Below are 27552 nucleotides of genomic sequence, written 5' to 3'. Positions count from 1 at the left end.
AATGTATGCTAAATAATGGGTTAAGTGTGTGTTTTGTGGTATAATAATTGCATGAATTTTTTAATAAGCATTTTTAAATACCTGTATTAAAAATAAAGAATGCACACCTTCAGAACTTCAAATGATATTAACTACACAGCCAGAAGGAAGAGTTAATATAACTGGATGAAAGGACTTACTCTTCAAAACAGGCAAAGTTTTCTTAGATTTAACACCAAAAGCACAAGCAACAAAACAACAACAAAAAACAGATAAACAGGACATGATAAAAATTTTAAACTTTTGTGTTTCTAAGGACACGATCAAGAAAGTAAAAAGATAACCCACAGAATAGGAAAAAATTTTTATAAATCTGGTAAGGGATAGTATCTAGAACATATAAAGAATGCTTACAACTCAAGAAGATAAATAACCCAATGCAAAAATGTGTAAAGGATCTCAATAGATAGTTCTCCAAAGAAGATATTAAAATGACCAATAGACACTTGAAAGGATTTTCAACATCATTAGTCACCAGGGATATGCAAATCAAAACCACAAGGACCCCTTGACATTGGTCTTGGCGATGATTTTTTGGACTTGACAGCAAAAGCAAAGGCAACAAAAGCAAAAATAAACAAGTGGGACTACATCAAACTAAAAAACTATACAGCAAAGGAAACTGTCAACAAAATGAAAAGGTAACCTACTGAATAGGAGAAAATGTTTGCAAATCATATATTTGATAAAAGGTCCAAAACATATAAAAACCCATACAACTCAACAGCAAAAAAAACAAACAATGTAGTTAAAAAATGGGCAGAGGATCTGTGTGATACTGTGATTTACATTAAGAAATATATATATTTGGTCTTCTTCCCATTTCTGGCATAGTACTCCTAAAACCCTTGGAATTTCTTAAGTGATGAGAGCAGGGAAGGTGTCTCTTGTTATGTTACTGAGGTGATTTTTGGACCCACCTAAGGATGGGGGCTGGTTGCCAGGAGAACCAACCACGTGATTAGAGGGTTGGAATGTTCAGTCCCATCCCCCTGACCTCTGGGGAGGGGCGAGAGCCTGGAGGTTGCATCAGCTGCCAATGGTCAGTGATTTAATCAATCATGCCTTTGTAATGAAACCTCCATAAAAATCCAAAAGGACTGGGTTCAGAGAACTTCTGGGCTAGTGAACATGTGGAGGTACTGAGAGAGTGGTGAGCCTGAAGGGGGCACAGAGTCATGGGAACCTCTGATTTATAGCCAGTTGGTCAGAAGTACAGGTAAAGCGTGGGCTTGAGACTGGCATCTGAAGTGGGGGGCAAGGGAGTCTGGTAGGACTAAACCCCTAACCTGTAGAATCTGATGGTATCTCCAGGTAGTGTCAGAATTGAGGTGAATGGAAGGACAACCAGCTGGTGTCTAGAGAACTACTTGGTGCTATGGGAAACCACCCACTTCCACACATTGGAAATTGAATCTCAGAATACATTTAATCTGAATAGACATTTTCCAAAGACATACGGATGGCCAACAGCTACATAAAAAAAAGTGTTCAACATCACTAATCATCAGGGAAATGGAAACCAAAACCACAATGAAATATCACTTCACATCTGTTAGAATGGTTATTATCAAAAAGACAAGAGATAGCAAGTGTTGGTGAGGATGTAGAGAAAAGGGAACCTTTATGCACTATTGGTGGAAATGTAAGGTGGTGCAACCATTATGAAAAACAGTATGGAGGTCCCTTAAATTTTTTTAAATAGAACTACCCCATGATTCAGCAATCCCACTTCTGGGTATTTATCTGAAGGAAAAAAAAAAAAAAAAAAACACTGACTTAAAAAGATATATGCATATATATCTACACAAAAACCTGTACAAGAATTTTCACAGCAGCATTACTCATAATAGCCAAAAGGTAGAAACAACCCAAATGTCCATCAATCGGTAAATCGATAAACAAAATGTGGCAAATCCATACAATGGAATAGTATTCAGCCATAAAAATAAATGAAGTACTGAAACATGCTCCAGAATGGATGATTCCTGAAGGCATTATGCAATGAGGGAAGCCAGACACACAAGTCCACATACTCCATGATTCCATTCATAGGAAATGTCCAGAAGAGGCAAATCTATAGAAATGGAAGAGATTGCCTAAGGCTGAGGAGGATAGGGAAGTGGGGTTGGTTTCTTTTAGGGGTAATGAAAATTAAGTGTGGTGACAGACACACAACTCTGTGAATATACTAAAAATCACTGAATTGTACGCTTTAAATGGGTAATTGTATGTGTGAATTACAGCTCCATAAAACTGTTTGTTTATATATATATAATGGGAAGAATAGTAGTCCTTCCTGTGGGTTCAAAACATTGGAGGACAGAGCCATGTCTTGATAACAAGTTTGTGAAAAAAGCCCAGGGGCCGGGCATGCATGGTAATGAGCTGTCAGCTAGATAGAGGTGAGTCAGCCTTGGGCTGGTTCTAAGGAAATGCCAAGGTAAACTGAGGCTAACTTTGTGGAAACAGAATGTCCAAGAAAAGTGAGGAATGCTCTCACCAGCCACCACTCTCCTCTCACAGTTCTCTAGAGCGCATTTCTCAGATGGCTTCTGGAGATCTTGTTAAAGGACAGATTCTGACTCAGCGGGTCTGGGTGGGGCGCAAGTGCCCGCATTTCTAACAAGCTTCCCGTGCGGTGCCATCTCACTGCTGGGCCACAGGCCACACCCCTGAGTAGGAAGACAGGAAACTGAAGCTCAGAGGTGCTAAATAACTTAACCCAGGCCACCCACTCATAAAGGGCAGAAGATTTGAACTCAGGTCTACTTGACTCCAAAACCCAGCTTCTTTCAACCAGACCATCCATGACGTGGTATCTGCATGCCATGTTCCAAGAGAAGGCAGATCTGAAAGAAGGATCTGGGATGTGATGGGCTCTGGAGTCCACAACAAAGGAGGAACAGCTAAAGAATGAGAAACGTGTGAGTGATCTTAAAAGAAGACTCAGGAAACATGGCAGCTGGCCTCAAGCCTAGGAAGCTCTGCCCTGTGGAGCAGCCATGCCCACCTACCTGGATGGCCCCTGTGGGGGCACTAGGCCAATGAGGAGACACACGAGCATATCAGTTTGGGCTCCTTAAGAAGAACGTTCTAATAGAGCTGTCCCGGAACAGACCAGGCTCTCCCAGACTTCAAGCCGGTGCCCAGACAACACCTTCATGATTCTGATATATCTCTATACTACCTTCTTAGCCCTACCATAAAAGAGGCATCATTTGCTATGATTATAAAAATAAATCTTACTATGATAAATCTTTAAAGTCTAGCTAAGGGTGCTCAGCTGGGAGACCTATTTTCTTTTTTTTTTAAAGGAGATTAACAAGTGTTAGCTAAGTGTTAAAGCCATATTAGTAGGAAACAGAATCTCTTTCCTTGATATATTTAAAATTGAAATAAAATTCAAAATCCTTTTTCTCCTTCTGAAATTCAGCTGTACCACCTAAAATCATCTTGGAAAGCACCGGACCTAATGATCTAAACACCCTTTCAACTGTGAGCTTCTGGAACCTTGTCTCCCTTCTCTAAAGCTAAATAGCCCTAGTTTCCTCGAGCCTTGTTCAAATGGTTTCAAGCCCTCTCAACCCCCCGGTTGCTCTCCACAGATAAGCACCAGTTTATTTCAGCTGCATCCTGAGCAGCAACCAAAGAGAATGGGGCTGTAATTGAGCTGGAACATTATGCTTCCATTAAGGCAGCCCCAGGTTCCATCTGCTTTCCAGCAGCCCACTGCAATGTCCAGGCTCACTGCGCTTCCAAGGATGAGAACTGCCACCTGTTTCTTTTTATCCAGGTGGTGTAGAGGTACATCCTCCCCAGCCCATGCTTGATCTCTGGCTGCTTTTGGATGGACTGCATGACATTATCCAACGAGGCAGTTTTGGATTAGTAGAAAGAACAATGGTCTTACCATTAGAGTGGTTCAAAAACAGATTAGATTGCCCTAGTGTGGTGTTACCTTCCTCTCCATGAGGTTTGCAAGCAGAATCCGTCAGGGAGGTAATTCAGTTGCCAAAGTTTGGCCAGCAGTTGACAAGAAGGCCTCCCATTCTAAAACCCTGTGCTTCTATAACACAACACTCAAAGACAGAGAAGAACATGCAGAAGTGCACCATGATGGAAGAATACTTCTAATTTCACGCCTACTCTCTGCCCTAGGTGGTCCAAAGCATCAGATATTCTGCCACAAATCATTTCATCCTCACAACTACCTTGTGAAGTAGCTAAGATGCCCCCATTTTGCAAATGACCAAACTGAGACTCGGAGAGGCCAAATCACTTATCCGGGTCACTCAGTCAGTTGTCAGAGCCAGGAATGCCAAGTCTGTTGACTCTGATGCCAAAGTCCAGGTTCATCAATTCTATTCTGCAGGTCCCAGGAAGAAATGAGAGAAGCAAAAGGCCATCAGTTGATGGGAGTCTGGAATGCCAGGATAAGCAGTTTTGATTTAATACAGGAGGTAAGAAAAGACTACTTTTTTTGATGAGGGGAGTTATATTTTTAATCTTTGTAAACACTTGAGTTCAGTTAATAATTTAAAAATAAGAGGAATAGTAAAACAAGGGGAAATAAATGAAAGATAGGGCCGTGGGGAGGTACAAAACAACTAAGGAAGGGAGGTTCTTGGCAGCCTTCGGCTGTGTGCCTTCGGCTGTGTCCCCTCGGTGACAGAAACCAGCCACTGATTAGAGAAACAGTCAAGCGTGAGCCCCGCAGGGAACAGCCAGACAGAACGAGGGCACGTACTTCACAAACCACCTTCACGGAAGGCACATCCCCCGTTTCCTACACGGGAAAGCTGGACAGCTGCATTGCAGGCAGACCTCATTTTACTGTGCTTCACTTTACTGTGCTGCACTTTATTGCATTTTTTTACAAATCGAAGGTTTGTGGCAACCCTACGTCGGCGTCATTTTCCCAACAGCAATTGCTCACTTTACATTTTTGTGTCACATTTTGGTCATTCTCGCAATATTTCAAACTCTTTCATTATTATTACGTTTGTTATGATGATCTGTGATCAGTGATTTTTGATGTTACTGTTACAAAAAGATTACTATGACTTGCTGAAGGCTCAGATGATGGTCAGCTTTTTTAGCAATAAAGTGTTTTTTGTTTGTTTGGTTGGTTGGTTTTTTGTGGTACGCGGGTCTCTCACTGTTGTGGCCTCTCCCGTTGCGGAGCACAGGCTCCGGACGCGCAGGCTCAGCGGCCATGGCTCACGGGCCCAGCCGCTCCACGGCATGTGGGATCTTCCCGGACCGGGACACGAACCCATGTCCCCTGCATCGGCAGGCGGACTCTCAACCACTGCGCCACCAGGGAAGCCCCAATAAAGTGTTTTTAATTAAGGTGTGTACATTGTTTTCTTAGACATAATGCTACTGCACACTTAACAGACTACAGTATAGGGTAAACATAACTTTTCTATGCACTGAGAAACCAAAGAATTCGTGTGACTCTCTTTATTGCGATATTCGTTTTACTGCAGTGGTCTGGAACCTGCGCAACGTCTCTGAGGTCTGCCTGCACTCACATCCTCACAGTAGCCCGCCAGGAATATTAACTACTTGCCACCAGGGAATTCACAACTCCAGGATGTTTTTCATTTGCTCGCAGGGTTATTGGAAGTTACTACGATGGATTCAATCAGCTTACCAATAATTAACTCATACACGGGCTTATCAAACAGCTCTGATCCCTTTAGCTTCCATCTAACCACACAAACACAAGGCCTTCACAAATATAATTGGAAAATTATAAAGGAACCAGGGACAGCCTTCTCAATGGTCACAGCTAAGCACATGACTGAAGTGGCACATGTGTCAAAGCTGTGAAGAGGCTCTATGGTACCATCGGCTGCTTCAGAGTCCACATGTTTCAAGCCACAAGAGGTGCATTTACATATCGTGCCTGCTTCAAAATACCAGACTAAAGAGCATGAGGTGTGGATAACACCTGAGCGCTTTTTGGAAATCACGCAAAATTGCAGCAACCATCATAGAGCCCCAGCAGCAGGAAAACATTTGGAAACTTTATTTAAAGCTCTATGAAATATAAAGAAAGGTCCAGAGTGAGATTTCTTGGAGCTTATGAATATTTATTATAATACATTCTTGAAAACAATCAAAAAATTAAGTACACTAGAAATAGGAAACAGATTTATAAGAGTCAGTCATATATTTATATTTCGCAAATTGCAGTTAAAGACCTATAACCAGAATATTGTTAAATGCCAAAAAAAAAAGGCAGAGGAGAGGGCTGCTGATATTTGGACATTTTCTTAAAACTGGCAAATGATATTTTCAGAGTTTTTTGACAATCTGTTTCCCAAGGAGTGCACATCCTGTTACTTTCACTAACCTGGTGCCAGCTGGAGTCACAAATTCAAGGCAATGTCAAAGGCCTGGGGTTATCATAGTCCCTTTGTTCAACCAGGGCTTGACCTGACAGGAACAGGAGATGTCCTGAACCTTGACCAGAAAGCTCTCACACACAGCTCAGCCACCCCCAGCCCTGGAGCAAGGAGGAGGCTTCGCCAACATGCCAAAAACTCCCAGACAGCTAGCTAAGCACACTCGTGTCTCAGATTAGTAACAAGAGAAGCGTTAACAACAGTCTACATGGTGAATAACGTTCCCCAGTCAAGGAGGTCACCTTGGGCTTTGTGACACCCATCGAACAGGGCATCCTCTGACTACAAACCCCAGATGGATATGAGGTGTTTAAGGCAAAAGTCCACCTCCAGAGGAGCTGGAGAGCTGAAAGAGGCCCCTTTGCAAATTGTAGTTAAAGACCCATAACCCCAAACTTTCACCAGACACCATGACACTGAAAGAGGGCTAACTCACTAAGGGTTTGTTTTTTTTTTTAATTTCTTATTAGGAAAGCAATATATGGGAATTGTAGGAAATCTGTAAAACACATTAAAGTATAATAAAGGAGTAAATTTCTAAATAGGATTGAATTTGAATTGGGACTCCCTTGAGGTCAGAGACGAGGAGTTGGCTTCCAGCTCACTGGTGGCCTGGGCTCCAGGTGGACTGATAGGCTGGAACCCTCTCCAACCTCACACTGCTCACTGCCAACAGCCCCAGACCCCTGCCCTATATGCAACTGAGCACAGCCATCCACGTGTGCTCAGAGCACTCACTCCAAGAAGCTGAAATTGGTCAAAAACAGGCTCTTCATAATACAGAGGGAGAATAAATGAGTTACAGATTACATAAATTTCACCACCAGAAACAAAACCCCACTGGATAATCACCTTGCAAAAATCCCCTACCCTACACCAGCTGACCATCAGAGGCTTCATTTCCTCATCTGTCTGGCAGGGATAAGAATGGTCCCTGTGCTTCGCAGGGCTGCGGTGACACTCCAACAAAAGGGCTCCACCCTGTGCACACAATGTTATTAATAAGAACAGTAAGTGCTACCCTTAAAAGCAGCTCTGAATACTGCCACTATGGGCAAGAAGGTGTCTGGTGTCTTCAATACAAAAATCAATGTGTGTCAATAAACAGAAATCATAATGCCTTACCAGATCTCTGAGAGCTGAAAGTAAATCAGTTCTGCCTTGATGTCCTTCTAAGGCCAGCCGAAGAGTACAACCATCATTTCTGAGGTGCTTGATTCCATTTGTTGTAAACAAATCAGAATCCTTGTTTATTAAATTGATTAATAACTACCAACCTGTCTTTGTGTCCTGGGGATTAACCAAGACCAAGATTTTATGTTGAGGTTCATCACAGTGCACAGTGCAAAAGCAAACAGACGAAGCTTCAAGTTTAACCTGAAAAAATAGTAAAATCACCATTTTGTTCTGTCACCACAGTAAGGGCACAAGAAACTGCTTATCAATTAAATTAGCACAATATTCACTGAAAGAACACTGTTGCACAGAAGTAAATTTGACAGGACGGGGCTTCCCTGGTGGCACAGTGGTTAAGAATCTGCCTGCCAATGCAGGGAATACGGGTTCAAGCCCTGGTCCAGGAAGATCTCACGTGCCGCAGAGCAACTAAGCCCGTGTGCCACAACTACTGAGCCTGTGCTCTAGAGCCCACGAGCCACAACTACTAAAGCCCGCGTGCCTAGAGCCCGTGGTCCGCAACAAGAGAAGCCACCACGATGAGAAGCCTGAGCACCACGATGGAAACCCAACACAGCCAAAAATAAAGTAAATAAAAATAAATAAATTTTTTTAAAAATTGACAGGATGGAGGCAACATGAAAATGGAAACCTTACCCACTCTGAGCTAAACACTAGGGCAATCTGACAACGGCCCTTCCTCTATCTCCCACCCAGCAAACCTGCTCTTCCCCTTGCTCACCTGTCTGTCCATCCAAGTAATGACTGAACATTTCCTCAGCTGACCGCCTTGCAGTCTCTCCTTCCATTCACTTCCTGCCCCAGCAGCCTTCCCCACCCGAATCCCCGTCGGGCCTCCGCCTGTCAAAGCAGAAGGCCACATCCCAACCTCAGGCTGCACCTGCCAAGCCGGCCTCAACTGTCCCCCTGCAGCCACTCTATGCAAACAGCCTAGACAAGCCTGCGTCCACCCACAATGCCACTCAGGTTGCCTGCTGCCCTGGCTCGGATCCCTGCAAGCAGCCTCAAGAAACCCACACCCTCTCTGGGCCCTGCAGTCTCAGCTCTGGCTCTGAGGCAGCCCCGGGGGGAAGACCTCAGTGCCCACCACCTGTTTGCTCATGATCACAAGGAATACCAAGCAGCACATGCAGAGTCTCTGATGCTGGGCTGCCCCAGAGCCTTCTCTCAAGCACCCACTTGCCAAGTTCTGTTCCCGGCCATCGAACCCACTGGCCTCAGCTCCCAAAGCAAAAGGACAACACGCTCCACTCCAAAGTCTGTTTTGAAAACCGAGGAGAGTGTAAGAAAATGAGAAAAGGACGTGTCGGCTGAGTGAGGCAGGCAGGCTGCTTGTAAAAGTTTACAGCAGGCCTCCTTGGTTTCAGAGAATTGTTTCTTAACAAATCCTGAGACCCATAAACATCTTGGTGGCTCCCAGTCTTCAAGTCACCTTAACGAAGAGTCCCCCAGCTGGCTCCCCGTGGTGGCTATATGAAGCACAATTCACCCATCAGACGGCCGTTACAAGGCCATTAAAAACAATATGTACAAAGCATTGTATCAACATAGAAAGATGCTTATTATAGACAATATTATACTCTGAGTGTGATCTGAATGTTAAAAAAGCATGCCCAGAAATAAAATCCAATGGAAACACAGCAAAATGTTCATAGCAATTAACATGGGTGATTTTATTTTCTCTGTCCTTGGCTATAGTTCCCAAATAGTATACACTGAGCATATACTGTTCTATAACCAAGAAAAATCAGTAAGTATTATTGTATTTTAAATATGATAAGACAATTTCAAAACTGAAAACAGAGTTAATTATGAAAAGAAAAGACTTTGAGGAGGACCAGAGTGATGTGGTGTGGTACATCCTTGTCTTTTTTGTTTGTTTGTTTAAAAAAATTTCTCTGGTTTCAAAAAGAAAAGTTAAATTTGCTAAAAACAATGAGGAGGTCCATCATCATCGCAAATCAGACTATTTCAAAACCTGCTAAATGGTCGGAAACCGCTACCATTTCTTAATTAATTGCTAAAATGGTAGGAAACCAAATGATTATTTTCAGGACTCATTTTTTAGAAGGGGGAGAAGTAAATAGGTAGAAAGATATTTCAGCATTCCTATCACATTAAAACAACTTGGGCTTCCCTGGTGGCGCAGTGGTTGAGAGTCCGCCTGCCGATGCAGGGGATGCAGGTTCGTGCCCCGGTCCGCGAAGATCCCACATGCCGCGGAGCGGCTGGACCCGTGAGCCATGGCCACTGAGCCTGTGCGTCCGGAGCCTGTGCTCCGCAACGGGAGAGGCCCGCATACCAAAAAAAAAAAAAAAAAAAAAAAAAACTTAATTTTAGTAACTGTCTTATTTTATTATGTTTTTGCTAATAACACTAAAATTATTCTCTCTGTGAGCATACTACATATTGGGGGGTTTTGTTGTTAAGTGACGTAATCCATAAATAAATGTGAAATAAAATCAGATAGATGACTGAAACTGCACCCTAAAGTACTTCAGCGCTAACTCTTGTATTTTGCCACACTTCTCAGATTACCTAGCATTCCCCCCGTCCCCGACTCCATCCAACAACCCTGCAGCCCACCAGCCCCGCAGTTCCCCAAGAGTAAGCCCCTAGCCTTGACTGAGAGCTTGCTTGCTTTCTGGTTTAGCTGTCACTAGGGGGCGCTGAAAGCGTGTGAGTACAGCCACCTCCCTCGGCAGATCAACAATAAGGAATCACCCATGGGAGCTGGATTCTTCCAGGAGTTAATTACAAACTAGCATCTCCAAAATCTCAAGGAAGCCACACTATATGAACTGTACAAGCCGTTGTTTTAATTAACTCTAGAACAACTTCAATACAGCAAAATAAAACCCTGTCTTCCTCAACCAACTTTGCCTGCCAGAGAGCAACGATTTCTGTTATGAGTGAAATCTTATTCATATAAAACAAGAAAATTTTGCCTCTTTCAACAGATCAGCCTCAAATCTGAAAATAAGGTAACCAATTTAGGTACAGCCCAAGATGCACATATTCTTTTTATTTACTTCAGGGGATGGGGGAAGGCCTTAAAAATAACACAATTATTAAATTTCACCCACAATCCCACTGTCCTAACAAATAGTTTTCATTTCTGTTTTCTTCCAGTCCATATTCAAAATTCAATCTTATCATTGCTAAAAATCGTAATTGATATAACTTCATTCCAAGTCAGAAACTTTTAGGACTAAGTCAAACCTTAGAGACTAAAGGCCAGTCAATCCCCTCATTTACAAATGGGAAAACTGAGGCCAGTCAGGCAACACACACAGCATCTCATTTAATCCTCATGACAACAATATGAAGTAAGCACTGTTATTGTCCCAACTTCTGAGATGAGAATAGCAAGAGCAGAGAGGTAAAGACACTTGCTCAAGGTCACACAGCTATTAAGTGGTAGGCATGGGATTCACAGTAGGCTATTTGGCTGACTGCTTTATAGAACTGGACTTATCCTCAAGACCTCAGAATCCCAATCCAGGATTCCTTTTGCTTCTCAAAGTGGAATTATTCTAGTATTCACTCCAGAAGGATTTTTTTTTAATCTGTAATGCTCTTTCACTAACATTCGCCTTTTTAATAACTTAGATTGTACAGAACTCTCCACCAATGAGGAAGATCACACATACCTGCTCCCCAGTGGGAAGAGAGAAAACCTCTGGCGAGGGCCATGCTCCCTCCCCAAGAGTGTCACAGTAAGCCAGAGCCGCTTCCTGATGCCCGGCAGGGTTATCTTCCAAAATATCCACTGGGTAAATGCCTGCTAGGGGAAAAAGAAGGCAAGAAATGACATGAGCTTTCCTCTCTCATTGAAATAAAAGTCACTTATTTCTTGAATATGAAAAGAAAAAAGCAGCCAATTGAAACTTGCTTTAAAAATTCTGTTCACCTATTTTTTTTTTAAGTGAAAAAGAAAAGAGCAGTGTAGCAGCAGGAACCAAAAGAAAATAGAAGACATTCCTGATGGTGGGGTTGGCACCAACCCCAAGGAGACATGAGGTCTCCTTGTGAGACATGAGGTTCAATGTGAACCCTCTTAGACCACTGCAGAAACTTCCTTTCATACCCCCTAACTATCAAATGGTTTCCCAAGTATTTTCTAGTAGTGTCCTCCACCACGGCCACATGTACAAACAGGTACCCTGAGAGCTGACCCCAGCTGCTTAGAACCTTGCTAACTTTGACAAAATCCAGCCTGAGTTTTTAGTTTGCCAGCTTACATTTGCCACGAAGTTAAGATTTGTCAATTCTTCTCCTTTAATTGGACTGCTTTATTGTAAGAGAGTTTAAACGTACTAGTTAGTATGAACTATAAAACTACATGTGTAAACCGACATGGCCATTCACAGATAGACTATTGTACAGATTAATTTGCAAGTTATCTCCCAGCTCTACTCAGCGTCTCTTTCTTATCACCACACTTTTAGAGGAAAATTATATCCTCGAATAATCATACAAATTTAGAGCATCCAATTCAGCTTGGAAATAGCAGTTAGTTTTCCCTTGAGATGCTGGCTCATCTCTGGCTGGCACATCCCTGAGTGGGAGGGGGCTCTGTAGCTTCTGCCCTTCCATGGTCCCCTCCTCTGATGCATTTCTGGGCCTCTTATGGTGGGAAGGGTGCCAAAACAGCTGTCTTCTTCTTCTTCTTCTTCTTCTTCCTCTCCTCCTCCTCCCCCTCCCCCTCCTCCCCTCCTCCCCCTCCTCCCCCCTCCTCCCCTCCTCCCCCCTCCTCCCCTCCTCCCCCCTCCTCCCCTCCTCCCCCCTCCTCCCCTCCTCCCCCCTCCTCCCCTCCTCCCCCCTCCTCCCCTCCTCCCCCCTCCTCCCCTCCTCCCACCTCCTTCCCCCTCCTCCCCCTCCCCTCCTCCTCCCCCCTCCTCCTCTGCCTCCTCAAGGAAGATAAGCCTGCGCATAAACACCCACTGAAATAACAGCTTCCTACTTTTTCTCAGAATCTCCATTCCTTCTGCAGCCACTTTTGAGGGAACAGAGACTGCTCTTAGCAGCAAAAAGTTTCATGTCTCCAGTTCACCAAGCTTGCCTATGACGAATTTTACTGCTGTTGATTGGGGGCAGTGCTCATAGAAAACAGAGGATGTCAAGAGCAGGGGTGGACTAGGCCTCAGTCCTGCAGGAGCCCCTCCCCCTGCCCCTGACTTTTCATGGTGAAAACGTCACCAGCACACACAGAGTGGCAAAGAGACGAGTAAATACACTCTCCCGCTATTCCATTTTTTAAGTATTTGAGTGTGAAATGCATACCAAAAAATTACAACTATAAATGCACTGATTAAAATGTTTCAAATAAAGACATGAAAAATGAACAGTCCATTCAGTGACAATGAACAGTCAATGATGAACTCGGGGGTCTCTTTCTAAACAAGGTTGTGCCTCTAGGTAGCAGGGATATTCTGCTGTTCAAGGCACACACTTATGGTGTGTGTGTGCATGGGTGTTTTCTCTCTATACACACACATTCAAGGAAGCCCAGGCTCCTTCTCACTGTGATGGGCCAGGAAGCCCCCAGCAACTGATCAGACACAGCCCTCAAGCTGAACCTCTATGCCCTCCCTACTCCTTACTGGGCCCTCCAGGCATACAGCTCAAAGCCGATGGATCCAAGCCAAGCCAGACTGTTCCTTGCTCAGGAACCACTTCAAACCTGCCACCAAACCCTCAGCCTGCATCACCTATCTCCAATCGTCCTGACGCTCTCAGTTCAAGGCCTCAGCATCTCACAATAACCTCTGGCCTCACCCCTTTCCACCCATCCTTCCTCCATCTGCCACCAATAAAAATACTGTAGCTATACCCTGGCCCCAGGTGCCAGCAGGTTGCTGAGCGCTCCACACCTTGTATTTCACTGAGTCCAGCCTAACTCCAATTTACAGAGGAGAAAACTGAGGCCTGAAGAGGAGACCATTTGGCTAGTCAATGGCAACACCAGGGCATGAAGGTCCGTCTGATTTCAGAACGTGTAAAACACTCAGATGATGTTAGTGACCCCATCCAGACAGTCTCCTCTACCAAGCCTCGAAGGCCCTTTACAATCCCCTGCCCCCTCCCTCTGCAGCACCCCTACTGTCCAGCTCCTTCTGCCTTGCCATCTTCAAGGCCCATCTCAAACTCTAGCACACCCAACGGCCTTCCTGGAGCCCCAAAAGGCAAGGGCTCTGTGGGTTATTGAGTCCCGTGTTCGAATCCAGCTTGGCTTAGGATGGGGATTGATACACCTTGGCCACTTCTCCTGGGTTGCAGGGCCTCACACACCTGAACTAGGCCTTTCACACTGGTCAGCAGGTGGGGCAGCCTCACCCCACCAGGAATGTGAAGACTCCCTCCAGGCACACTGAGTGCTTGTTCTCTCCTCTCCTGGCCCCAACACCCCTCGCCAACAAAGGCCTCTCCCTATGCCTTTCTCATCCTGAGCACTTCGGAAATGTGGGTGGCTGTTTAGCTGAGCTCTCTGTTCAAACTGCTATTCATCCAGTTGGTCTAGTGGCTTCCCACAGGTAAGAAAAAAGATTCAGTGCACATTCAAATAAATTAAGAAAAACATACTGGGAAGTGGGCTGCTTCAGCCCTAGGGCACCTGACTCATGCTGCTTGATTCTCCCATGAAAGCAACTTCAATAGCTACCTTTCTCCAGACGCCCCCAGGAATGCAGTCTTACGGAGCAAGTAAAGATCCCACCTGGACTTTTACTCTCTGGCGCTGGCCCTGTGTCTTGGGAGAGATGTTTGCCAGAGGCAAGCCTTCAGTCCGCTCCAGTGAGGTTGAGGGCTGACTGACAAGCCTTATCAATGACCACACACACACACACACACACACACACACACACACAGCTGAGACCTCTGCTGACAGGGGACTGGGAGGACAGCGTAATCATCCACGTTTTGCGGAGGGGCACAGGGTGGGGTACCTCACCCAAGACCACTGGGCCTAGGGGCCTCTGCCTGGTTCCCCCAGAGGCTGCCACAGCTTGCCTGGCATTGGCTCTGGCTGAGTGTGGTCAGGAGAAATGCAGTGAATGTATTTTGCTTCTTGTACACCATGAAATCATTTCCCTGGCCGCGTATGCTGCTGGAGCTGTGAGAGCCCCTCAAAGAACCTGACAGACAGTATTCCCAGGGCACCCTGGCCCCTCAGGGCTCTCCTGCCTTGCAGCCCAGGGGCGGGTCCCTGGGGGTCTTCTCAACAGAAGCCCAGCAGAATCCATCAGCCCCATAGCGTGAGCATGGGGGCTGCATCGGGCCTGCCTCTGGGGATAAATTAACCCTCCACGAAAAGGAATTTCCAAAGATCTCTTAAAGGTTCCCTTTTAAAACCTTTCAGCTGGGCCAGACCCCTGCACCCCACGGAAAGGGCCCCCCAAGCTGGCCGGGGACAGGAGGAGGCTGCTCCAGCCTTTGGGGTTTTAATTCCTTCTCTTCTCTCTGGGGAAACTGCCCCATCAGAAAAGTTCGGGCAGACTCCTCCTTACACGGAAAATGTTTGGGTTAGCTTTCTGGAAAACTGGGTGGGAGTGAAAAAAAAAAGGGAGCTGCTTAAGGCAGGAGAGGGGAGGCGGCATCCAATGCTGGCTGGCAAGGGAGACCCCTTCCCCAACCCAGGACGGACGGACACACACACACACACACACACACACACGACCCCGCCTCCATTGCAGGGAGGAAGGAAGCCCCGCCCCCGCCCACCCGCCAACCACAAGGGCACATTTGGGCCTTGCAGAGGGGCCCTCGGGAAGTAAACAAGTCTGGGGCGTCTTCTGCACGCGCCGGAGACCAGCCTGGCCGCCGAGCTGCTGATGGAAGGCAGACTCGGGCAGGAGCTTCCAGATGTGAAATGCTAACAGGCTTTAATGGTTTGAACCCAACAGGAAATATTTTTCCAAAGGCAAAAGAATGTAATCTTTTCAGTACAATGCAAAATGCTTTTATGAAAAACGGCACACAGTTGAAATGATAATTCATTGCAGACAGTAAAGAAATTGAAATCCCCCAACGAACCCCGATTTTAAGAATTCACTTTAAGCATAAGTTGGTTGTGGTCACCCGAAAAGCAAAAGCAGAGGTCTATCTTAAAGCATTGTTCCAGGGAAAATGCTGAAGTCATTCAGGATCTTTGTACCAAATCTTGAGTTTCCAGCGTACAGAATTTTTTTATTTTTGCTTTTCTTTTTCACATAAGCTATCTGGTTGTTTTCTTCACAAAATAATTTGCTTCTAAAAGGAAATTATTAGAAGAAGGAATCCTTATTATATAAGAAATATGCTGAGGGGGGTTAAGTGCCTAATTCTGAGCTGAGCAGAGAGCTTGGAGCCTAGTTTCTAACCGGAGAGAGGGCATCAAACAAGAAGTGTCTGAACCCAGGTGTTTTGCACACCCACGGTGGTAGGGTAGTGCCTAAAGGGAGAAGATTTCCAAATGCCACCTCAATGGCTCAGAATTCGGCACCAGGAATTCATCAGGGTCCCTGACTTCCAGAGAGGCATGCACTTCAAAGCTGCCTGCTTTAAGAAAATTCAGTATTCACAAATGCAAACTTCATCCTGACCCTCCAAAGCATTCACCACAGGATGCCTTAAAACTGAGAACTACTCTTAAAGTATGACTACATTTAGTTTTTTTTTAAGAGGGCCAAAGAATCCTACGTTCCTGACTTCCCTTGTTTCATGCATTTTCACACATATATTCTGTGGAACACTAGCTTCACAAGATATGCTGTGGAAGGAGCTTTCTGAGGCCAGCAAGTTTGGAAAAGGGGACCTGCTGTGATGCTCAGAGCTCACTGCTGGGGGTTGTGTGTGCCTATCAGCAATCTGGACATTTAGAAACCCTGCAGCAATGAGATTTGATTAATCCAGCATTTACTTCCCAAACTTATTTAACTAGGGACCCCCGTCCGAGAACACTGATGGACAGATGACAAACAATATCTTAGAGAAGAGTGCTTTGACATAATGTCAGGGTAAGAGGACCCATCACTATCAGACAGATAGCAAATATGCAAATACCTGGAGCTCAAGGACCACAGGCAAGGGGGCCGTGGTGTCAGCAGAACAATCCTCCACATAGAGGAGAAGAGAACAGAAGGTGAAGCAAATACACACTTGGATATTTTTGTTGGTTTTTGAAGAGCATCTGATTGCCAAAATATTCTTAGCAAAGAATTGAAAAAAATGTTGGAAGACAGAATGTAGAAAATGTTAGAATTTCTGAGCAGATGAGCAAAGTTGTCAGGGAACGGAGGAAGCGCTGGGAGAGGTCTGCAGGTGGTGGCAGGGTAGGTTTCATTACTGGTAACTGACAGGGAGCCTGTTGCTCTGTTATCACAGATTTAGTACTGGCCAACTTGCAACTTGTCATTGCCTTGGCTGAGAATAAATCACTTGTCCCAAATCTAAGATGGTAAAATATGCAGATGACTTTGTGTGCCACCCACACAAAGACTTATGTAATCCTAATTGCTTTTAATATGAAGGTCTCATAATCTGAGCATTGGTGCATCTTACCCTTAGGCAAATGATACAAAGATTAAACTATTTTTCCCCCTGAATCATTCAAAAGGATATGAAGTGGGTCTGAAACATACTGTTCCTTTTGCATTCAAAGAGGTCACATTTGGGGACAAATGTGGAGCCCTATTTGGGGCAGACAGGAGGAAATAGCATCTCAAATGTCTGCTTCCTCATGAATGGTAACAGAAGAGGGGTCCTCATCTGATACAGCTGCAGGAAGCTCAGGCCTGCCTTGCCCCTGAACTTGAGCTCCTCCATCCCATGTGGTCATCATTACAGTGCCCTATTTGTCTAACCTTTACCAGAAGGAAGAGAGCTTTGGCACATACTCAGGAGAACATGGAGAGCCTGACTCTTTGTATCCTGAATTTAACTGATCAGGAACTTGTAAAAATATCAAATCCCAGTGTCAGTAACACCACCACAAGATGTGGTGGTCCTGAAGCTGGTGGGAAAAGGCTGGGCGGGGTGGGGGTGGGGGGGCAGTTGGCCAGCAAGGAAGCAGAGCCCTAAACCACACAGCACACGAGAGGAAGAAAAATAACTCCTCATCACCATAATGTTTTACCCATTAGTCACAGAATAATATTTCTCAGAACTTACCCCAAAATTGTGGTTGTTAATGGACTTTATAAACTTTCATCCAGAAATCACATCCCTATATGTCCATCTATTACACTGCTAACAATAATATTTCTAAAGAGGACAAAAAGTAGGTCTCTATCTGGCATGCTCAGCCCTGTGCAAAGCAACAAGGAGAGCTGAAAGTAGACTAGTCCTCAGTCTCCATGACCCAATTCTAGATTAAGCTGGTGCCCCCTGTTTAAGCACTCAGCCTCATCACCCGGACTACCCCACGTGGAGAATGAATGGAGAAGAATGGGATTACCTTAAACCTAGACAATGAGTCGCTTAGGGAAAGTGTAGTTACTTCCCAATATCTGGAAATGTGTTGAGAAAGCTACATTTTATAAGGGCACTGGTCTCTTCTGTGTAAAACTGAAAAGTAGATGAAGAAGTACCTGCCGAACAGAAATATTTGCATCCACGTTAGTACCAGCCCAGTTTTAAATTGAAGACATATAAAAGGAAGTTAACATTCTGCCTTCTGTGGATAAACAAAGTTTCTCAAGTACTAGTTGGGAGAGAAAGCATTAGAAAAATAGTGATATGTTCTCACATTAAAATGTACCCTTTTATACCTTACATTTGTACAGTATTTTCCAGATAACAAAAGGGCTGTCACACTTCCTCAACCCTTTGAAGTCAAGAAAGAACAAAGAACTGACCCCATTTTTCAGAAGTGGAAACATTCTCAAAAATGGAAACTTAGTAATGGGGCTGAGATTCAAACCCAGATTTTGAGATTTCCAGAAGTACTTTCACCAATTTGTGTACTTACTAATTTATATTGTGTCAAGGACCACACATTGTGTACCAGCACCAAAAGGCAGCTAGTGCTCAGTATAGTACTGTTTAAAATACCTGCCTTTTTAAGGCTGAATAATACTCCGTTATATATATACATACACCCCATTTTGCTTATCCATTCATCTGTTGATGTTCACTTGGATTGCTTCCACCTTTTGGCTATTGTGAATAATGCTGCCATGAATATAGATCTAGAAATATCTCTTCTAGTCCCCGCTTTCACATCTTTTGGGGATATACCCAGAAGTGGAATTGCTGGATCATATGGTAGTTCTATGTTTTATTTTCTGAAGAATTGCCATACCCCACAGTGGCTGCACCATTTTACACCAGCAATGCACAAAGGTTCCAATTTCTCCATATTCTCACCCAACACTTGTCATTTTCTGCTTTTTCTGATAACAGCCATCCAAATGGATGTGAAGTGGTATCTCACTGTGGTTTTGATTTGTATTTCCCTAATGGTTAGTGATGTTCAGCATCTTTTCACGTGCTTACTGGCCATTTGTGTGTCTTTGGAGAAATGTCTATTAACTCTTTTGCCCACATATTAATAACTTTTAACAACTAGTTTAAAAGCTTGTAAGAATTAGAATGACATGAATTCACAAAGAGGTAAGTGGCGAGGCTGATGTGGTCTAAATGGGCTACCTACACAGGATTCATCACAGCACCTGCATCACAGGGCAATGATGCCACCTCTGCCCACTGTCCATCTGAGCCACACTCCCAAGAAAGAGGCAGAAGCTGGGAGGTGGCAGCAGTGAAAAGAGGACAGACTGAGTGTGCATTGTCATTTAAGGCTTGGGGGAAAAAAACTACTTTTTAAAAAATATAATATATATATTTTTAAATATAATAATAGTAGTAATAGTAAAATATAATAATAGTAGTAATAGTACTGTAGTAGTGGTGGTAGTAGTAGTAGTAGTAGTAGTAGTAGTAGTAGTAGTAGTAGTAGCAGTAGTAATACCCTGAGGTTTCTATGATACCTGCTCCCAGGGTCCCTGCCCAAGGGTGACCTTAGCTTAGACAAAGGTCTTCCTGATACCCTACGGTCCTGGAAAGAGGTCTAATCAGACCCTGATCACATTCAATACCAACACCACAGCAAAGGTTTGAAAAAACTTTCTGCTATAAAGTTATTTTATAAATGTATAATATAAAACAATCATGGTCATCATTTAGGAACTTTCCTACTATTGCCAGACACTGTGCTAAGTGCTAGTCGATACAGTGGTGAAAAAGCAGAAGTGGCCTCTGCTCTTATAGAACTTACCGCCTGGGCGGGAGACATAAAAACAGTTAATACCCCCATGGCATGGAGGGAGGCGAGTGACAAGGGAGGTGGGAGACAGGACAGGATGACCAGCGAAGGTCTCTCTAAGGAGGTAACCTTTAAGCAGAAGGACTGAAGAATAAAATGTTCGCCTCATGCAGAGCAAGATCAAGAGCCACCCAGACTGAAGGAACAGCCCCTGCAGGAGGAAGAAAGGAGCGGAGGGAGTCCAAGCGCTCAAGGGTGGCCAGTGTGCCTGCAGCATGGCTGGCCAAGGGGAGAAGAGCAAGGTCACAGGAAGCAGGCAGACAGGGGCTAGAGTAATGGGACGCTGGCCAAGTTCCGACTTCAGGTTTCAAGAAGAATGCAGTAGGAGGATGCTGAAGGGTCCCCAGTGGGGCATGATAACTGGAGTGTGTGTTTGCTGCCTCCTCCAGATCACACTGCAGCAGGAATCCGAACCAGGGGCAGTGCAAGTTGAGTCAAGTGATGATGATGGCTTAGACTAATGATGGCAGTTTAGATGATGAGAAGGAGATGGCAGGCTTGAGCTAGGTGTTAGCAGTGGACATGGCAGAACCTGCTGCTAGATGGATGTGTGAGGTGAGGGGCCAAGCTGACTTTCTACTTTAACCCCTCCACTTCATATAAGTCAATGAAATTCAACTAGTAGCTTTCATATTGTGACATTTATAAACTAACATTGGAAACAGTCTAATTTCTGTTAAGATCCTAGCTCTTTCCAAAGGGGGAAATTGATGAACCTGCCAACAGAAGAATAAGATGTACATTATTCAAAAATACTATTTTCCTTGAGGTATTACAAACTGAACCAGTATAAAAACACAGATGAAGCACCCACAAAATGATGCCACCTCATCAGACCTCCCCAACACCAGGCCACATAGAGAGTGAGGTTTAGGCACGAGGGGAAGAGCTTTGGGGTCATTCAGACCTGATTTCAAAAATCTCTAACATATGATGAAATAAACTGCCACAAAAGAGCACAAACTATAGACTCAGACCCATAAAGACTGCAGATATTGAAATTATCTAATACAGAAGATAGAGATATGAAATATGTTTAAAGAACTTTAAATAGGGAATATAAAGGGCCAAGATTTTCTAAATTGTCCCATAACATTCTAGAGGGAAAGAAAGTAGAGCTTCTAGAAATTTATGTCTGAAATAGCCAATGAACAGAAAAATAGATCTGAAGAAATTACCCAGAAATGCAGCACAGAAAGACAGAACAAGTGTAAAACATGAAAGGCAGGTTAAGAGAGATGGAGAATAGAATGATAAGGTCTACCAACAATGTAACTGAAGTTCCAGAAGGAGAAAAAATAGTAAGGAAGAGTCAAGATTTGATGAAATTTGTTTGAAATTTTTCCCGGATTAATGAAAGATACCTGCCCTCTGACTTTGGGATCCCAACCAACCCCAAAGGAAGAAAAATAAAGAAAACTCCCCTCCTAAACACACTGTGGTCAAGCTGCAAAACAACAAACATTGGGTTGGCCAAAAAGTTCCTTCAGTGTTTAAGTAAAAATAAAAGACACATTTTTCATTTTCACCAAGAAATATATTGAACAACTTATACACCGTTTTGTTCCACTGCCTTCTGCCATTTTTCAGGCAACTTCATAATTCCATCTTCCCAAAATTTTTTATCTTTTTGAGCAAAGAACTGTTCCAGGTGCCTTTTACAGTCTTCCAGGGAACTGAAACTTTTTCCATTAAGAGAATTTTGTAAAAACCGAAATAAATGGAAATCTAAAGGTGCAGTGTCTGGTGAACACAGCAGATGAATCAGAACTTCCCAGCCAAGCTGTAACAGTTTTTGCCTGGTCATCAAAGAAACATGTGGTCTTGCGTTATCCTGATGGAAGATTAGGCATTTTCTTTTGACTAATTCCATATGCTTTTCATCGAGTGCTGATTTCAGTTGGTCTACTTGGGAGCAGTACTTGTTGGAATCAATCATTTGGTTTTCCAGAAGGAGCTCATAATAGAGGACTCCCTTCCAATCCCACCATATACACAACATCATCTTCTTTGGATGAAGACCGACCTTTGGTGTGGTTGATGGTGGTTCATTTCGCTTGCTCCACAGTCTCTTCCATTCCACGTTATTGTACAGTATCCACTTTTCATCGCCCGTCACAATTTGTTTTAAAAACTGGAATGCTTTCGTTACATTTAAGTAGAGAATCACATGTGGAAATACTGTCAAGAAGGTTTTTTTCCGCTTAACTTATGTGGAACCCAAACATCAAAGCCATTAATATAAGCAGGCTGGTGCAAATGATTTTCAATGCTTGATTTGGATATTTTGAGTATGTAAGCTAACTCCCAGCATGGTATAATGTTGATTGTTCTTAATTAATGTCTCGATTTGATCACTATCGACTTCAATTGATCTACCTGACTGTGGAGCATCATCCAGTGAGAACTTTCCAGCACGAAACTTCACCAACCACTTTTGACACGTTCAATCAGTCACAGCACCTTCTCCATACATTGCACAAATATTTTTTTGTGTTTCAGTTGCTTTTTTACCTTTCTTGAAATAATAAAGCATAATATGCTGAAAATGTTGCTTTTTTCTTCCATCTTCAATATTAAAATGGCTATACAAAAATTCACCAATTTTGATAAGTTTTTTTAAATGTATGCTGATATGACAGCTGTCACAATACAATCTAGCAAAATTGTTTCAAATGGAGTTAAAGCCAACTAAGCGCTACTAGAGCCATCGTACGGAAAACACTGAATGACCCTTTTCACCAACCCAATACAAAAAGATGACCATGAAAGCAGCCAGAAGGGAAAGGCACATCCTCCCAATAGAAGGACAGCTTCATTGACAGCTGCCTTCTCAACAGCAACTATGGAAGCCAGGAGACAATGGAAGAACATTTTTAAAGTGCGAAAGGAAAATAACTTTCACCCTCCATCCAGCAGAACTAATTTCCAACAATGCGGGTGAAATAAAAAACATTTTAGAAAAACAAAACCTGAGTTTACTACTAGCAGATCCTCCCTAAAGTTATTTCTAAAGGATGCCTATTATCAAGGGAAAGGAAATTGACCTCAAGCGGAAATCAGTCAAGAAGGAATGGGAGGGACTTCCCTCAAGGCTCAGTCGTTAAGAATCCGCCTGCCAATGCAGGGGACATGGGTTCGAGCCCTGGTCTGGGAAGATCCCACATGCCACGGAGCAACTAAGCCCGTGTGCCACAACTACTGAGCCTGCACTCTAGAGCCCGTGAGCCACAACTACTGAGCCTGCGTGCCACAACTACTGCAGCCCACGTACCTAGAGCCTGTGCTCCACAACAAAGAGAAGCCACCGTAAATGAGAAGCCCACACACTGCAACAAAGAGTAGCCCCCGCTTGCCACAACTAAAGAAAGCCCACACACAGCAATGAAGACCCAACACAGCCAAAAATTAAATAACTAAATGTATTTTAAAGAAAAAAAAAAAGAAGAAGGAATGGGAGCAAAGAAAATGAGAAACGTGTATAAAACCCAAGCCAATGCCGACCATACAAAACAAAAACTTCTAATTTAAGGAGATTTAAAAAAAAAATCATAACAGAACTAAGGTGCTACATAACACATAGCACAGAAATTGGGAAGGAAGTAATTTGAGTGAAGGCATTTCAAGGCCCGTATATGATTCCAGAGAAAGTTTAAAACCGATTAATTTCAGAATTAATTAGAATTAACATGCACATTAAAATGTCTAAGTTAGCCCCTAAAAGAATAGAAATATAGATATTACATTTCAAAATAGGAGAGAGAAAAAAATGGAATTAGGGCCAGGGTGGGGGAAATCTCAATTTAAAAAAAGGCAAGAAATGAAAACAAGATGATCTGTCAATATTCATATTTAATTCTTATGATTAAAAACATATTTGTCAAATTTCACAATTTGTTTGGAACCACAAAAGACCCCGAATAGCCAAACCCATATTGAGACAGAAAAACAGAGCAGGAGGAATCAGGATCCCTGACTTCAGACTATATTACAAAGCTACAGTAATCGAGACAGTATGGTACTGGCACAAAAACAGAAATATAGATCAATGGAACAGGATAGAAAGCCCAGCGATAAACCCACGCACATATGGTCACCTTATCTTTGATGAAGGAGGCAAGAATATACAATGGAGAAAAGACAGCTTCTTCAATAAGTGGTGCTGGGAAAACTAGACAGCTACATGTAAAAGAATGAAATTAGAACACCTGCTAACACCATACACAAAAATAAACTCAAAATGGATTAAAGACCTAAATGTAAGTCCAGACACTATCAAACTCTTAGAGGAAAACATAGGCAGAACACTCCATGACATAAATCACAGTAAAATCCTTTTTGGCCCACCTCCTAGACAAATGGAAATAAAAACAAAAATAAAGAAATGGGACCTAATGAAACTTAAAATCTTTTGCACAGCAAAGGAAACCATAAACAAAACGAAAAGAATGGGAGAAACCTCAGAATGGGAGAAAATATTTGCCAAAGAAGCAACAGACAAAGGATTAATCTCCAAAATATACAAGCAGCTCATGCAGCTCAATAGCAAAAAAGCAAACAACCCAATCCAAAAATGGGCAGAAGACCTAAATAGACATTTCTCCAAAGAAGATATACAGATTGCCAACAAACACATGAAAGGATGCTCAACATCACTAATCATTAGAGAAATGCAAGTCAAAACTACAATGAGGTATCACCTCACACCAGTCAGAATGGCCATCATCAAAAAATCTACAAAAAATAAATGCTGGAGAGGGTGTGGAGAAAAGGGAACCCTCTTGCACTGTTGGTGGGAATGTAAATTGATATCGCCACTATAGAGAACAGTATGGAGGTTCCTTAAAAAACTAAAAATAGAACTACCATACGACCCAGTAATCCCACTACTGGACATATACCCTGAGAAAACCATAATTCAAAAAGAGTCATGTTCCAAAATGTTCATTGCAGCTCTATTTACAATAGCCAGGAGATGGAAGCAACCTAAGTGTCCATCATTGGATGAATGGATAAAGAAGATGTGGCACATATATACAATGGAATATTACTCAGCCATAAAAAGAAACCAAATTGAGTTATTTGTAGTGAGGTGGATGGAGTCTGTCATACAGAGTGAAGTAAGTCAGAAAGAGAAAAACAAATACCGTATGCTAACACATATATATGCAATCTAAAAACAAAACAAAACAAAACAAAAAAAAACAAACATGGCTCTGAAGAACCTAGGGGTAGGACAGGAATAAAAATGCAGACATAGAGAACGGGCTTGAGGACAGGGGGAGGCGGAAGGGTAAACTGGGACAAAGTGAGAGAGAGGCATGGACATATATACACTACCAAATGTAAAATAGATAGCTAGTGGGAAGCAGCCGCATAGCACAGGGAGGTCAGCTCGGTGCTTTGTGTCCACCTAAAGGGGTGGGATAGGGAGCGTGGGAGGGAGACGCAAGAGGGGAGGAGATATGGAGATATATGTATATATATAGCTGATTCACTTTGTTATACAGCAGAAACTAACACACCATTGTAAAGCAATTATACTCCAGTAAAGATGTTTAAAAAAAAAAATTCGTCAACAAGTAACTAGACTATGCTTTTGCCCAAGGACAGATTTTTATTAGTGTTTTTACCAAGCATTTTTGAATATTTTAATAATATTTTTACTCAGTTATCATGTATTCTGAAGAAACACAGAGCAATTCTTTTCCTTCTGCATAGCTTACAAAAATGTTTTTCCAGGACGTTCTAATAGCCCAAACGTGGGCAACCCACATGCATTAAAGAAATCACTTGCTGGAAAACATAGGTCAAAATGAACAACCGAGTATAATTCACTGTTTGAGCCTATATGCCTCTCTCCACATACATACACTCACCAAGCCTGGTCCACTAAGCAGCATTTCACAGAGCACAGTGGGCGGGGAGACAGCACTGTGAGCAGAAGTCTCTGCAATGATGGCATCCCCACAACTTTGACTTCTCAAGCACTTACCACTGAATGAAACACTCAGGGACTCCAATTAGGGGTTATTTCAGCAAAATGCACTGAGTAAATGAATACAGCTTTCTCTCTGTCAGTGGAACTTGCGAGTAGTGGTTAGAGACTCGGTTTCCAAGAAAAACACATTTGTCTTAATTTCTGCAAGACAAGGAAACCAAGCAGTCTAGGAGGGTTTGGGCCTTGGGAGCCCCCAACACACACATGGACAGAAGCTTCCCCTCTGCCCTCCCCAGGAGCCCCCAGCCCTCAGCCTCAGGCCATTCCCAGTGGCCCCCGTGGCTGCCCAGATTCAGAGGAGCAAAGAAGCATCAAAATGATTCTGTGCCTCAACAGATAATAGGCACTGGTTTAAGCAGGAAGCGAAGCCACTGCCTGGGCACAGGGAATGCAAAGGGTCTGCCGTGAAAGGGTTCCGAGTGGTCCAGAGAAGCAGGGAGAGAGACATGCCTGGATTTCGACAGACAGTGGCCTTTGGATACACATGCTGTGTTTCCCACCCCCACTGAAGGTTGCTGATCGTCAGCCTTGGAAAAGGAAACACCCACAACAGAGGATGGGTGCACTAAAAGGCATGGAATTTGTAAACCACAGCTGTTACATCCTAACAAACGTTATTCAAAGGCCCCGGACCTTCAGTTGCTACTGACAGTCACTTAACCCCCACAATAACCCTGACTTTAAAAGTCACGTGACACCAGGGGCATCTGACCAACAAGTGTGCTTGAATTTTGCCCTAAAATTGCTTTCTATACCACACAACACATCAGAAAACACAGCCCTTTTCTATAATCATCTGTTTGGAATTTCCCAGAGCTGAGCTACAAATAAGAATGTCATCAGAGGAGCCAGGAGCCAGCTGCTGTCAGGAACCCAGCTAAGGCCAGTCAGCCGGTCACCAGACTAGGGTTTCAAAGGTCAGAAAGACAACACCTCAGTGCCCACTCCCTTCCCACTGCCCAGCCCGAGTCCTGGACGCCTGGTCGTTCACTCCATCCTGCCAGGCCACGGCAGGAGCCGGAGGTCAGGACACCAGCCATCTCTGGCCTGGCCTAGTATAGCAGAGATCCCTGTTTAATACAGACATAATACACCCCTTGATGTCTAGAGATGGGGGTGAACAACGACCATCTATAGGATGGATTCCATTATATGGCAAAGAATCACAACCAACAGACAGGGGACATACAAAATGCCCAAGCCATTAGGAGGACCCACTGAGGACCAGGCCTTTCCAAGAAGAGTGGGACCCCTAGAAAGACATTTCCCAGGGGATGCACTGACCAGTGGCACTCAATCCCAGGGGTGGCAAGCCAGCTTGAATCACCCCACATCCTAAAACACACAATCTGCAAAATCCTCCCAGCAACCCTTCCTGTAGCCAGAGAACCAACAAAGGTCTTCACCAGCACCTGAAAGGAAATGATTCCTCCATCCAAAGGTCACAGGGCTCCGACCATGTGCCAGCAGCGAGCAGGGCACTAGGACAGAAAGATCAGTAAGGGTCCTGCCCTCAGTAGGATTACAGTCTGGTTACAGTGACAGGAAGTAACGGACAAACTTCATGGCGGAGTGGAGTTTTAGAGACCACC

The 27552-nt window shown here is 43.7% G+C and overlaps 1 protein-coding gene across 1 annotated transcript in view; it reads right to left on the bottom strand.

Moving 5' to 3' along the window:
* LOC307050159 (protein FAM169B-like) overlaps positions 1-27552 on the bottom strand; it is a gene marked incomplete at both ends in the record, with an annotated part of 84467 nt that overhangs the window by 53164 nt on the left and 3751 nt on the right. Inside the window, 2 exon segments of the mRNA XM_079699986.1 lie at positions 7736-7835; positions 11309-11442. Coding sequence (XP_079556112.1) covers positions 7736-7835; positions 11309-11442 — 234 coding nt within the window.

The sequence above is a fragment of the Hyperoodon ampullatus genome, assembly GCF_949752795.1.
Source record: "Hyperoodon ampullatus genome assembly, chromosome: 3".
Classification (NCBI taxonomy): Eukaryota; Metazoa; Chordata; class Mammalia; order Artiodactyla; family Ziphiidae; genus Hyperoodon; species Hyperoodon ampullatus.
Note: the sequence above shows the minus strand (reverse complement) of the source record. Positions and strands in the feature narration are given on the sequence as shown.